Source organism: Cuculus canorus, chromosome 3, assembly GCF_017976375.1.
Source record: "Cuculus canorus isolate bCucCan1 chromosome 3, bCucCan1.pri, whole genome shotgun sequence".
Classification (NCBI taxonomy): Eukaryota; Metazoa; Chordata; class Aves; order Cuculiformes; family Cuculidae; genus Cuculus; species Cuculus canorus.
In genome coordinates, this window is record NC_071403.1 from 30,671,891 (window position 1) to 30,684,960 (window position 13,070).

The 13,070-nt window shown below is 37.8% G+C and overlaps 1 protein-coding gene across 1 annotated transcript in view; it reads right to left on the reverse strand.

Annotated features, from left to right (window-relative positions):
• The window catches only part of PDSS2 (decaprenyl diphosphate synthase subunit 2), a 125,670-nt gene that overhangs the window by 39,452 nt on the left and 73,148 nt on the right, over positions 1 to 13,070 (reverse strand). The window contains exon 3 of the mRNA XM_054062830.1: positions 7,922 to 8,120. Coding sequence (XP_053918805.1) covers positions 7,922 to 8,120 — 199 coding nt within the window. The remainder of the gene's footprint in view (positions 1 to 7,921; positions 8,121 to 13,070) is intronic.

The following is a 13,070-nucleotide window of genomic DNA, read 5'->3' on the forward strand; positions in this document are numbered from 1 at the left end:
TCTGCTACAAGGCACTGGTTGCAATTCAAACACATCCATAAGGGAAGTGACAGAAATCACCTTTTTTTTTCTTAAAAATATTTTTTCATACAGAAGTGGGTGGACAGAAAACAGACTGAAATCTAAACATAAAATTTTCCAGCAGTTCCATGCCCAAGAACCACAGGAAAATGAACTAGCTTTGGGAATGCTTAATAAAAGCATTCACTTTAAAAACAAGTACAGTTGCAAAAGGCCACTAAGGTAAAGGATAGACCTATTTGAGGAATGCGCTGCTTAGGAATCAAAGTTAAGCAGATGTAATCTCAAAACTGATTTTGTTTTGTGGAATCAAGCCTTATAACCCAGAAATCAGTTACAAAGCAGGTATGTTTATTGACACCGGTGGGTGCGAGGGATATAACTCTGCTCAAACTCACACACTCGATAGTCCAACAAGCGGATACTTATAGTGTACAGGTAGAGATATATGTAATCATCTAATACATATTCATTACCTACCCCTGCTTTGTATTACAATGAGTTCTAGAAGGATCTCTTCAAACTTGCGCTTGCGCAGGACCTCCTGGTGGTCTTAGGAATGAAGAAATCCCCATCTTCTTTGTGAACTATCGATGAACTTGGGCTGCGTGCAGGCACAGTCCCATTCTGGTTGATTTCCAAACCCCTGAAGAAGATGAAGCCAGCTTTCTGCTAGGGCTTGCGTTCCAATCCCCTTTATCAGTAAGCTTCTGCTATCTGGCTCACTCGTTATCAACTTTCAGGGTCTTCAGGGCGAACAGCACAAGTTACAGTGAGCTATGTCTTTCCTAATGTGGTTGGTTTACATTTACAATGAACTAAGTCCTTCTAACTTCTTAGTTTCTCAAACTCCCCTGTCTGCTTTTGCTCATCAACTTTCACTGCAATGCAATAGAACTCTCACAGATCAAAAGGGAGACTGCTTCTAACCTGTTACTACAATTACAGATTAAATCTAATTTTTAGTATTTTCATTAAATAAATAAATTAATTAATAAACTATGTCACCTACTCCTCTAATTTAAGATGACTTTTCAAACATATAACCGCAGCCATTAAGATAATGAAATTTTACAAATATTTAATTATATTACCCGTTATAGATAACAAAAGTGAAACAAACAAACAAAAAAAATCTGTGAAAGATTCACACAACTGAACACTTCATTTCCTCAGGTGTTATTTCAGGGGTTTTAAATTTACTTCTGGAAAACAAAACCATTGCTAAGGAACTGTTTCACTGACACAGGAATGGAAAGGAGAAATGGAAAGAGCACAATGCAATAATCAGGAGATTCACCAGCATAATTTTACAATTCTACCATCATCCCAAGAACTGTTACCTCTACTGACAGCAGAAATGTTAGGCAAAATTTTTAAGGCAGTTGTGTGGGAAAAAAATTGATTGCCAAGTACTGATTCAAATAAATTCTTATCTTTTATCTGTAACATACAGGATTTTTTTCGCCTAACACTTCATCATCAACTATTATACAGAGTATCTTTCTGCTACCAAAAGAACTTCACATGATCATCAACAAAACATAAATCTTATTAAAAATTCAGTGTTTGAGAACATCAGGCAGTAAAAACAATACATGTCCATTAAATGGACATAAAATTTGTTTGAATTACAACCTCTCATATATTTTACTTTAAGGTAAATGAAAATCAAATTTACCTCTCAGAAGTGGATGCAAATTATTAAATTTTAGTGCAACCTAAAAATAATTCATTAAAATATGTAACAGTTTTCTTAAGAGTTGATTAATAATTATGTATGGATCATAACGATGTATTTCTCAGTCCTGAAAGTGTGTTTGCATTCTCCAATAAAATCTATGCTAAGCTGTATGTCAATATTGAGTATGTATCTTAATATTTTAAGATACAGAACTGTTTACCTAGGGGTGCCCAAATAAGAGCTTTACTCTGTAACAATGCAATCATGACAGCTTTGTTGTACTATGTCATCTCCTATTAGGTTAAAGGTTCAAAACCATTACAACTCTCCCTTGGTTTTCTTCTCCCCCATTAGCCAGAAAAAACAGTGTTCCTTAAATGTACTTTTCCATAAACTAGTTCAGACCTCTTTAAATACATATATATATATATGTTTTTCAGTAGTGTCTGGTTTTGAGACACGCCCTTGCGGCACTCTAAAACACTAAATTAGAATAAAAATACTCAACAGATACTATCCCAGTCTCTATCTAGTCCAGTATGTTACCATCAAATGGTGCCTCAGGGGAAGGTAGAACAAGACAGACCTGAAAATGTCCTTCAGAAAAGCTGTTTATCCTGGCTTCCTAGAAAAAAAAAATGTTGGTTTTCTTCCCTTTTTTCCTCTCAAGAACTCAACTTCACTATCAAACTTTACAGCCTGGGTCTCTCAATCCAATTTGATTTCTGTTTCTTACCAAATTCATGCCTCAGGGTCACCTAACTGCTCCATGACCTGATCGTTTTAAAGGTACTCATCTCTGACTGCAGCTTGTATTGGAGAAGAAAAAGGTGAGCAGAGGTGAAGAGTTAAGAATAATTTAAAAAATGTAGATGACTTGAAAACTGTTTCATTGCTCTGAAAATAACTCACCTCACAACTACATGTACCAAGAAGCACCTTCTACTCACCTTAAACAAAATGAAAAGTACTATTCTAAGGGACAGTAATTTGGACCTATTACTGTGAAGGCTGCTAACAGCTGCCTTCATACAGATAACAAGACATTTCCTTTAAAGAGGATATTTCTTAAAGGATTCTTCATGGTACGCTCTCTTCATGTTTTTAGAATAACTGCCATTTATCCTAGGAATAATTTCTTTAGCCAATCCATGAGGTTTTACTGTTTTAACGCTTAAAATAGTTTTTGAAAAGTTTATGTTTTTCTCTTGTCATAATCATCATAATAAGCCCAATACCAGTATTACCTTTCTTAAATGACACCGAAAATTTAAAATTAAAATTGACTTGTCTGTCAATTCTCAAAAATTTCAATTTACATTGAAAAAGCAACTGGTGTAATTCCAGAAAAGGGATACTCTCTATATTCTTCACTGGTCAGAAAGGAAGCAAGTTGCTTAAGTTCAAAACTGAGCCTTTCCCCATAGGACCACAACTGATGCTACAGAAGTAGAAACCATAGTTCAAGATAAGCGGTTCTTTTATGCAGCACAGCCTACATTCAGATTTTTGCAACAGGAGACTTAGGAAGACTTCCATGAATAACTTGTTGATGTTTATGCAAACACAAGGCCTATTTTGTAAACAACACATTTATGTCTTTAGGAATACATAAACTTAACTTAAGGAAATGTATCCACTATATAAGTACTACATCTGTGCCACTGTTTATTTGTAAACAAATAATGCTTAATAAAAAAATGCTCTGAAATGTGGTCTTCTGGCAGAGCTCTGCATTGACAGACAAGGTTCTTAAATTCAATTCCAAGCATTCAGACTGTAGATTTCGAAGTGAGTCTGTGAACAGTTCAATCCTTCCAACAAGAACTCACTGAACTATACCTAGGAAAAACAGGGAGTCATCCTTAAAATTTCGGAAGAACAATGGAGAACACTACCCCTACATGTATTTCAGGGGTTTGGGCTGTTCCTCTTTCTCTTCCTCTTCTTTTTTTTTTTTTTTTTTTTTTGTGTGTGTGTTTATTTTTCATTTTGGATATGTTGTCTGCTGGTGGTTTGGTTTTAGTTGGTTGGTTTGTGGTTTGTTTGGGTTACAAAGGGATACCTTGCCATCAGTTTATGGAGTTTCAAGCAATGAATTTACAGGTTATTTTATCACTTTCTGTAGTCATGAGCACATTACAGGAGGCACCGCACTAAAATGCATCATTTCATCCTTCTGAAGTCTTATGTATCACTGCCTTCAGAGTGTGGGAGGATCACAACCAGTCACAATTACATCTTTTATGCACCCTCTCCATAGTTTCATAAGACAACTGATGATTCAGATGCGCTGGGCAGCTCAGCTTTAATGATGCAACAGGTTTCTTCCAACATACCCTGGAACAACACTGTATTTTATAATACTGCAGTCAACGTTCACACATCACTCGTGTTAAAAAGTCCATATCATGTATCTGGTTGACAGGTGACAGAAACGTAAATGAATGCTTGTTACTTTTGCTGTGTTTGCATCTGAAGGCCACCCTAGAAATATCACAGCATGTGAAAGCTGCTTATGCAGAAATCAAACACAAAATCCACACTTTTTGCTACCAGAGTCAAAGAAACACTTTCATGCAACAAAAGTTGATGTTAGCAGTTTCATTCCCACATCCTTGGCTAGGCAAAGCGAGATAACAGATGTTGAAGTTATAGTACCTTCAGAAAGCAACAAAGAACTAACCCTTAAACATATCCTTTTACACTTAATAATTTATTCACATATCTGTTTTAAACTGCATATGGTCACATATCCTACAAGACAGTTGGGAGGTACCTTATTTTGTTAGGCAAACATAATTTAATTTTCCAACTCTCTCAAATCTACATGTTTATGTTTACTTCTACAAATATGACAACCCTCGTATCAAAACACTGCAACATCAATAAGAAAATCTATCAAACCAGCCCCATCATCCCATATAAACACACTCCAAACCAACAAATCAGCACATTACCAGGCCTTACTCTACTGTTGTTTAAGCAGCAAAAAACATTCATGCCCCTTCCTTGTCAAAGGCTCACCATTCCTAAACCCACTGCCGATATACCAGCTACGGAAAAATCCCAACCCAGTTTCTCTTAGGGCTCAATTCTGTTCTAAGATCCACAGGTTAGCAATGTCCAATCTACCACAGGATGCAGTTCTGAAGTAAGATTATAGGTATATTATCTTCAATCAACAACATAATTTATCGCTGCAAACAGCAGGCCAAGAAAAGCCAAAATACAAAGTAGACCAAAAAAAAAAAAAAAGGATCAAAGGATCGTTTACATAAGGTGATCAAAAAATTAATATGAATGTACAAAAGAACTGTAAATACACGTGATCTAGTCAACCTAGTGCTTTGTAGGTGTACAAGTTTTTGGAAGAAATTACTGTTCATTTTAAACAGTTTTCACAATCTGAGTAAAAGTAGAACTTTGCCATCAATACAAAAATGTAGCATGCCATTGCATCTGCTTTCAGTACTTTATTTTAAGCCCAAGTTAATGACAACTTTGTAAATATAGTTAATGTCTCATAATTCCACGAAGTAGAAAATGAGAATTCTTCCTTCTGAATTATTATGTGTGTTCAAAACCCAGAATTTCAGATGACTTTATAACAGTGCAACAGCAGAATTTATCTTACAGATGGCTTCCTAACTGACTTTTCAAATACTTTTGAGTCCTTGTGCTTCAGGTATTAAAAAAACCCCAAGCTCCCCTTATTTTGTATAACTTTAGCAAACGTATCAGAAGTATGAGAACTATTTTAAAATAAACCCCCCAAAACACAAACCTGGAGCCTTGAATCTTGGTAATAACATTACAGTTATGTTTTACTACAGTAGCAAGAGGAGGAAAATTACTACAAATTAACAACAATTCCTATATTTAATGTTATTTAAAAATCAAAGTGTTACCTAAGGCAATTACCTTGCAGCCTTTTAATATCTACAGGGAAAAGCCTAAGGGAAAATAATTGACTTTGCTAATTTTACCCTTGGCAATTATAAAATAGCTCTGCATTTCATTACGACTACAGACATTCACATCTAATTGTCAGCCCCGAGAGAAACACAGAGATAAATGCACAAGCTTAGACAAGAGTTTAACAGCACAATAAAATTATCTAGATAGCAGTGGTTTCAGTTAAGGTTGAAACTCTCTTTTATTTAAATGCTAGTCTATGCAAGAGCTATGCATGTCTAGAGGGGCTATAGCCCACCAGCATGGTCAGTACCATGTACGATATAATGCTGCTCATTTCATTAGACGATTTGCTGAGATACCAACTGAATGCTAGCAAAAAAGCTGTACTATGGTTTTTACTTTTAACATCAAAGAAAACAAAACATTATGAAGGAAAAAAGTCACAGTTATTTCACACTGCTGAAAAACAGATGCCAGATTTGAAAATTCATCATTTACAAAAGAATAAATACAGTATGTTTAAATCATTGCACCTGTCAAGAGATTTCTATAGCTTGTACTTCAATTTTTCTAACTTTGCTGGTAGGGTTAGATGTATGAAAAAGAATAATTTACTAAGTCAATCAGCTTCTATAATGGCATCCCACTTATCGTATGTAGAAGCTATGAAAGTATTTAGATGTCAGAAAAATGAAAAAAGGTGCTAAAATGTTTTGGCAGAATTTTCCGACATGCAGTATAATGACTGCTTGGGAAAAAAAGTAAAAAAGTATTTCTTTGCACTTGTGCTTCATTTCTCTGTAGGCTTGTTTCCTGGCAAGCCTTTGGGGATTATACATTGCTGCTGCAATACTTAATGATGTACTAAATGCAAAGTGATAGGTGCTACATTCTATAAAAGTGTCCACTTATGCTGAAATAAAAAAAAAAATTATGTAAGGTTAAATCCTTTGGTCTGGCTTTAGAATGTTACTAAGTACTCAAAAAAATGAAGGGACACATCGATAGTTGGTAAAATCAATTGCACCTCATTTTGGCTATGGTATGACTAAAATTTTGCACTATTTAAAACTTTTTTGTTTAATACTTACTACCAGTTATCACCATAATGGCTTAACCCACTATTCTAGCAGATTGACATCGAATTTTCTGTCTCTCCTCCTGAATCTCAGCTCCACGTTACAAAATGACACCACTTTTGAAACTGTCACACTTACGATCAAAGCAGTACAGAAATACTCAACTACCATCACGAGGAGCTTTACCATTAGAATCTAAACCCAATAAACTCCTTAAGCTGAGGATTAAAACTGTTGGTTATTGGCAATTGCACGCATGACAAACAGTTGTTTTATGTTATGACATAGCAGCAATTTTTAGGTGGATAAAAAGTACTCCTGCAGAAAAGAATTGTTTTCTGTGTCCACTGGGATGGCGCTCCAGGCTCTTCAGCCATACATGTAGTTGGGTGTTACACTAGACTAGTACAGCAATGCCCAAGAGTCACACTCAACAACAGGAGGTTTCAAGAAGCTAGACAAACTCAGGTCAAGAATGATTTGCTGTAGCTGATCCTACTTGGAGAAAAGAAGAACCAACTAGTGAGATTATCTCTTAAGGCCTCCATCAGTCTCATTTTATCTCTTAAGGTCTCCATCAGTCTCATTTCCTAAGAACATACATATATACAATTTGTCACGAAAAACACTTTCCTGTTAAGTTTCGAAGAGTTTGGCGGAGCAGCTGCCCTTTAGAAACAGTACAACAATATTAATAGGGCAATTCAATTCTCAGGAGCATCCAAATGTCCAACGAAGTAATTTCATTAAGAGCAAAAAGTCATCTGAGAGCTGTGTAGACAAAGAAATGAAGCCTTTTCCCCCAAGAATTCCCTACGACAGACAAACCTTTCACAAAGCACAAGGTAAAACAAAACAACAAACCAAACATGTCTTCAGCTGGCAGCCTGCCAGAGGTGTTGTAGTCTTACATGCCATGAGGGTGCGACTGCATATGCGTTAAATTCACCGGATTAACCACTCATCCTTTACTACAGTGCTTCAGAGTGCACACTAAAGGACTCACCACAGCAATTCTACAGGCCAATGGCAAATACATTCACAGCAGCAGCAGCAGCCTGTCAATCCATCTACAGCTATAATGTAAGCATGCTGGTTTTTTAAAGGGTGCTCCATGTATACGTATATATTATTAATGCTCACTTTTAAAGAGCCTCTCTTTCAGAAGATTCGCTAATAGTTACTTGCTCTGGCAGCAGAAATTTTTTCTTTTTACCTTGGTATTCTGCAACTGTGCAAGGCTTGTGCAAGCATTTGCTAGAAGAAAGTCTCCACTCAAAACAGCCATCTTATTTCCAAACTGCATGTCCTTCAGTGGGCCATCACAGGACTTGAGCTCACCAATATTCACTATGCCACGATGCACAAGAAAGGCAGTGTGGATCAGTTCTGTAATCTCGGCCAGACTTCTTTGACTGAAAGCAAAGCAAAGGAATTATACGATTTTTTTGATGTTGTGAATAAACCATCAATTCTTAGGAGAAAAAAAAAATCAACTACATGTGCTAAACAGATACTTTATGAAATATTGTGTAGCTCTTCTATGTACTTCTAGAAGCCACAACTGGGAGGTATTAAGCACAGAGAACTATCACTAAGTATTTCCAGGTAAGCTGTGGGTACCACAGGTTCCATTTGAAGGAATACAGCTCTTTGTTGGAATTCTGCAAAATAAAGCCAAGTAAACAATACAGTCCTCACGGTGCTTTCTTTTTTTTTGCTTTGTCTTCCAGAAGCTTGAGGGACACTGACACGAAGAAAATGCCAAGCAGAAAGTACTGATGGGAAAGAACAAAGGACATATCAACAGGGGAGTCACGAGCAAGCTGATCTGAACACTGTTAAGAATGCTGCAATAAATGACTGCTCAAATTAGAGTTAATAACAGGATACTTTGCAGTTCAGTAATACCAAGGGGGAAAGGTGTAGGGAGGCAAGAAGAAATAGCTGAACATTTAAAAAATGTATACTAATGATACTTCACTTGTTGGATTGGTCAGAAGAAGCAAAGGTGATTGTCCAGCAAAGGGACAGACCCAATTTTATACGGATATGTTTACAAATCACTTCTCATTCCAACATAAAACGTGCTACACATTTACTTTAGGGGTTTCAAATCCCTGTGAAAGGCTTGCCCTCCATTTATTTTCATCTTTTGGAAAAGGCATGAAAGAGTCATTACCACAGCCCTCTCTTCCTCTCCTCTCACAATTCAGCCTTGTAGACTCCGATAGTTAGTGATTGTCACTCCAAGGACCCCAGAGATGTCACCTTAGCTCAGAACCACAACAGGACAACGAACAGACATAGTAACTGAGTGGGGACAAGGGGAGGAGGGACAGAGTAATCCACCGGAGTATCCTCTCAACACTGCAAACCTAGATACACGCAGGTCCCCCTCTTACAAAATCTTTAGCGCATTAATATCTTTTCTGATTGAAGCACTTCCCTTTATGTCACGGAGACTTCACATATGAGCAAAAACATAATGCATGCCCTCAACTAGACAGATAACTGAAAGACCTTAAAGTTAAAATTAAATAGTAACTTACTACAAAGGCATGTTATGCTCCCTATGCATATTCAAAATTGGCCAAGCACTAATTCATTGAGCAACCAAACCATTCCATAGCTTCACATAGACACATACACGCTCAGGTTAGATTCTGCCTCACTAGTGGCACAGTACTGAGTAAATCAATACTGCTTCCTCTGCACAGTGCAGATGTGTTGCAACCACCCCACATGATATTAATCTAAAGTAACCTTCTGCCCCAAATACGTCTGACCTGTGAAGAGCCCCAGCAGCAACTGTTTCAGGCCAGTGATCTGTGCCAATTAGCAAGAAAGAAGAGTGAGTAGAGCCATGCAGCCTGGGAAGGCACAAAACAGGTAGATGAGCTGGGGGGAGAGGATAAACAGAGGTTCTCAATGTATTTTGTCACACATACAAAAACAAAGTTGTTTTAAAAGCTGCCTTCATAATTCACAATTTTTACTCCATGCAGAGAAAAACAATCTGAAAACAGAACAGCTAGCCATTCCCCATGCAGACAACAAAACTGACGGTTGATGCTGTTTTTCTAAGCGGAGAGGGAGAAATGTGCCTAACCTACAGCCGCAGTACTGTAATCCTGTTTGGTTTGGCTCAGATCTAACAAAGGGTTAACAGAATTTCCAGCTCGGAGAAAAAGACTAACAAGACATCCCGATGCTCCTGCTGTCATTGTCAGGGCAGCCCTTGGAGGAAATGTCCATATCAACTCGGTTTATCAGATGGACAGCTGATCAACATTAAACAGACTCGCTCTGGGCAGATTGAGCCGAGCTACCTGTTATGAATAGCAATGAGAGCCCTCTGCTCCCTGCTGCGAGCTCTGCCATTTCCGACTGCCGCAGATCCCAGGACATATGGGGATCCCTAGTGACGAGCACATAAAGCTGCAGCTAACTCAGGCGACGGCTCATTTCCCCCAGCTGAAAGCAGGCATTAATATCCTGAGGAGATCAGGCCCGCCTCTGTGACCCCAACTATCGAAGCAAAACAACGACTGTCCCATTTCTTCATTTAATAAGCTTTTAATGAAGGAAATCAAAATCCCCTCTTTGACTTCAGCATCACTCTTCATGAAAAGGTTACACAAATACATCAGTGTCACGCTTTCCAAATGCTCGCTATCCAGACTTTTTTATTCTTTTCTAGAAGTCGTTTGTTCTCCAAACCGTATTCATGTTATTTGTGCTAAGGAGAAAACCATATTAAGCAGATAATCTGTGTCCAATTCTGATCTTATACTCCACTCTTCCATCCTCTCTGTCTAGCAAACTAAAAATCTAAGAACCAATTCTATTGCAGAAATCCCAGGCAAGACATTTCTCAACATTTTTTGCAATAACCCCCATAATACCCAGGTGCAACTAAGGAGCCCACAATGCTGCTACCGATACAGGAGGGCTCTTGACATGACTTTGCAAAGCATCCAACAAAATACCTTCACACTGTTATGAAGTTGCTATTGAACGGCTAAGCTATATACAGCTTTCTCGATCTGAAGCGCAATTCAGTGATTAAATAATTTTGTATTTGAAAGCAGCTAATCCCAAAATACAAAAAATTAATGTTTACGCAATGCTGGATATACAACATCATATGGCAGAGAGCAAAAGCAGAAACAACAGGGCAACAGGACTACAAACTCCTACTGCTTCCATCTTGTTCTTGCTCCAGAGTCCATGTCACATAACAAAGAAGTGGTTGCCACAAGAATTACTTACATTCCAAGTAGTATTGGGAAAACAGTCAACATTTTTAAAACACAAAGTCTCTAAATGAAAGCAGGATAAGGATAAGAAATGCTTTTTCTCCAATGCCAACATACTTCCATCTGTCTTTCACAGCCTTCACCACTGAAGCAAGAACTCCCTGCAAACCATAACCAGCTGCCCCAAAGTGTTCACGTACAGACATCACTTTTCAAGAGACGACAACATTTTGAGCTCCACACATCCCCTAATCTCCTTTTCCCTCTCCTCTTCCAAAAATCAACTTGCATGCAGTAATGTCATTCCAAACAGAGTGGTTCAGACACTTGGACAGTACCAGGGGGACCTTATAACAAAGTTTTGATGGGTCACAGTCAAACAGGCAGAAGTGATGCTGTTATGTCCATTATTTAAACAGTTAATTGTGGAAAACAGCTTTCTACCATTCCACCCTCTCAACTAAGAGAATTCCAGAATCATTCCAGAGGCTGGAAAGGTCCCCTCTGAAGGTCATCTGGTCCAACTCCTCTGCTCAAGGAGACCACGTAGAGAGCTGGCCAGGATGGTGGCCAGATGGCTTTTGAATACCTCCAAAGAGGAAGACTCTACAATCTCTTTGGGCAGCCTGCAAACAGGACATCAGGGCATACTGGTTCTTTATCCTTTCAAGGTAATCACTATGCACCACTTTAGTGAATACTCTTCCTTCTCTTCTAAGTCTTTGATAATATCCTCAGACTTGTCCTTTTTTCTTTTTTTTCCTCTCTATTCTTTACTTCATGAAAAATCTGAATTCACAGACTTTTCTCACCTGTGGTGCACACGAAGGAGCAATATGTAAGGTGCTTCCTTTTTCTGCTCCTGACTCCTCCTTCCTCCAAGTTTAGTAACAGTGTAACTAAACAAAAGCTCTGCAAAATGCTTGCTATAAAGTATCCCTTAGGTTATGTGCTCCTCAGGCAGTTAAATGTTATCCTGGAAAGTACAAAGAAAATAACTTCCAGGAGTAATTTAAAAACTCTTCAGCTACGTCGATGAGAGCTATATTGATTTTTGGACTGTGAAACACCAGCTTGGAGGAAAATATTAGAACAATGCAAAATTAAGTTATATAGACATCCTGCAACAAGATAAAACACGTGCAATTTCTATTTGTCTTCTTGGCTCTCCTCCCCCAATGCAGCCACACAGAAGACTGACATTCAAGTACATTTTTGTGAACTCTGATAAACTGCTGAGCATTCTTCAAGAAATCCTTTATATCTGCCCTTATTAACTAACGCAGTAGTTGCATCATCCTCCTGCTGCAATGCCAAAGTAAGGAATACAGGTTTTGTAGAAACCCCACGCTCATACAGGCACCACGTCTATAGAGAAAAATACAGTAGCAATGGAGAAGCTTTGTAAATATGCTTCTATCCTCAAAACATGCATTTCACAAATTTTTTTTGGATTAAAATTTCCTACTTGTCTGCCTGAGAGTCTGCCTTATCACAGTATCACTGTTACTAATGGTCTTATTATGGAGATGGACATCTCGGGCAGAATTCAACGGAGATTTAACGCCTACACAAAACCATGAGAAATGGTAAGGGGGACTGACAAAATATTGAATCAAAACTCTGTGGAAACAAAATAGGTTTTGATAGTAAATATCCTATGCAACTTTTCAAAATTAACTTTGCGGTGCTCCTTCCTAGCATCCTGAATACCCTCTTTGTTGTTCATGTTATCTTTAAGGACTTGCAGCAATGAAACATTATCCAGTAAGATCTCCCTAAGAGTTCTTACAAGTGACTTCAGTCCCTTATTTCAAGTCCTACTCTAAAAAGAAATAATAGCATGCAAAACATGATAAAATAGAAACATTAAATAGCACAACGGTATTGCTGTGATCAATAGAGTACTTCAGCTTAAGCACTCCTCCGCAATACTTGCGATGGAAACTCACCTCTCAGTAACAGCAAGAAAACTTGAGTCACTTTACCTTCCATTATCAGCTAACCTTCAGAAATACACTGGCCCTCTCAAAGGATGATAGGTTATGCAAAGAATCATTTAATAATTTAAAATGTTAGTAATAGACATAATATTTCACAGAA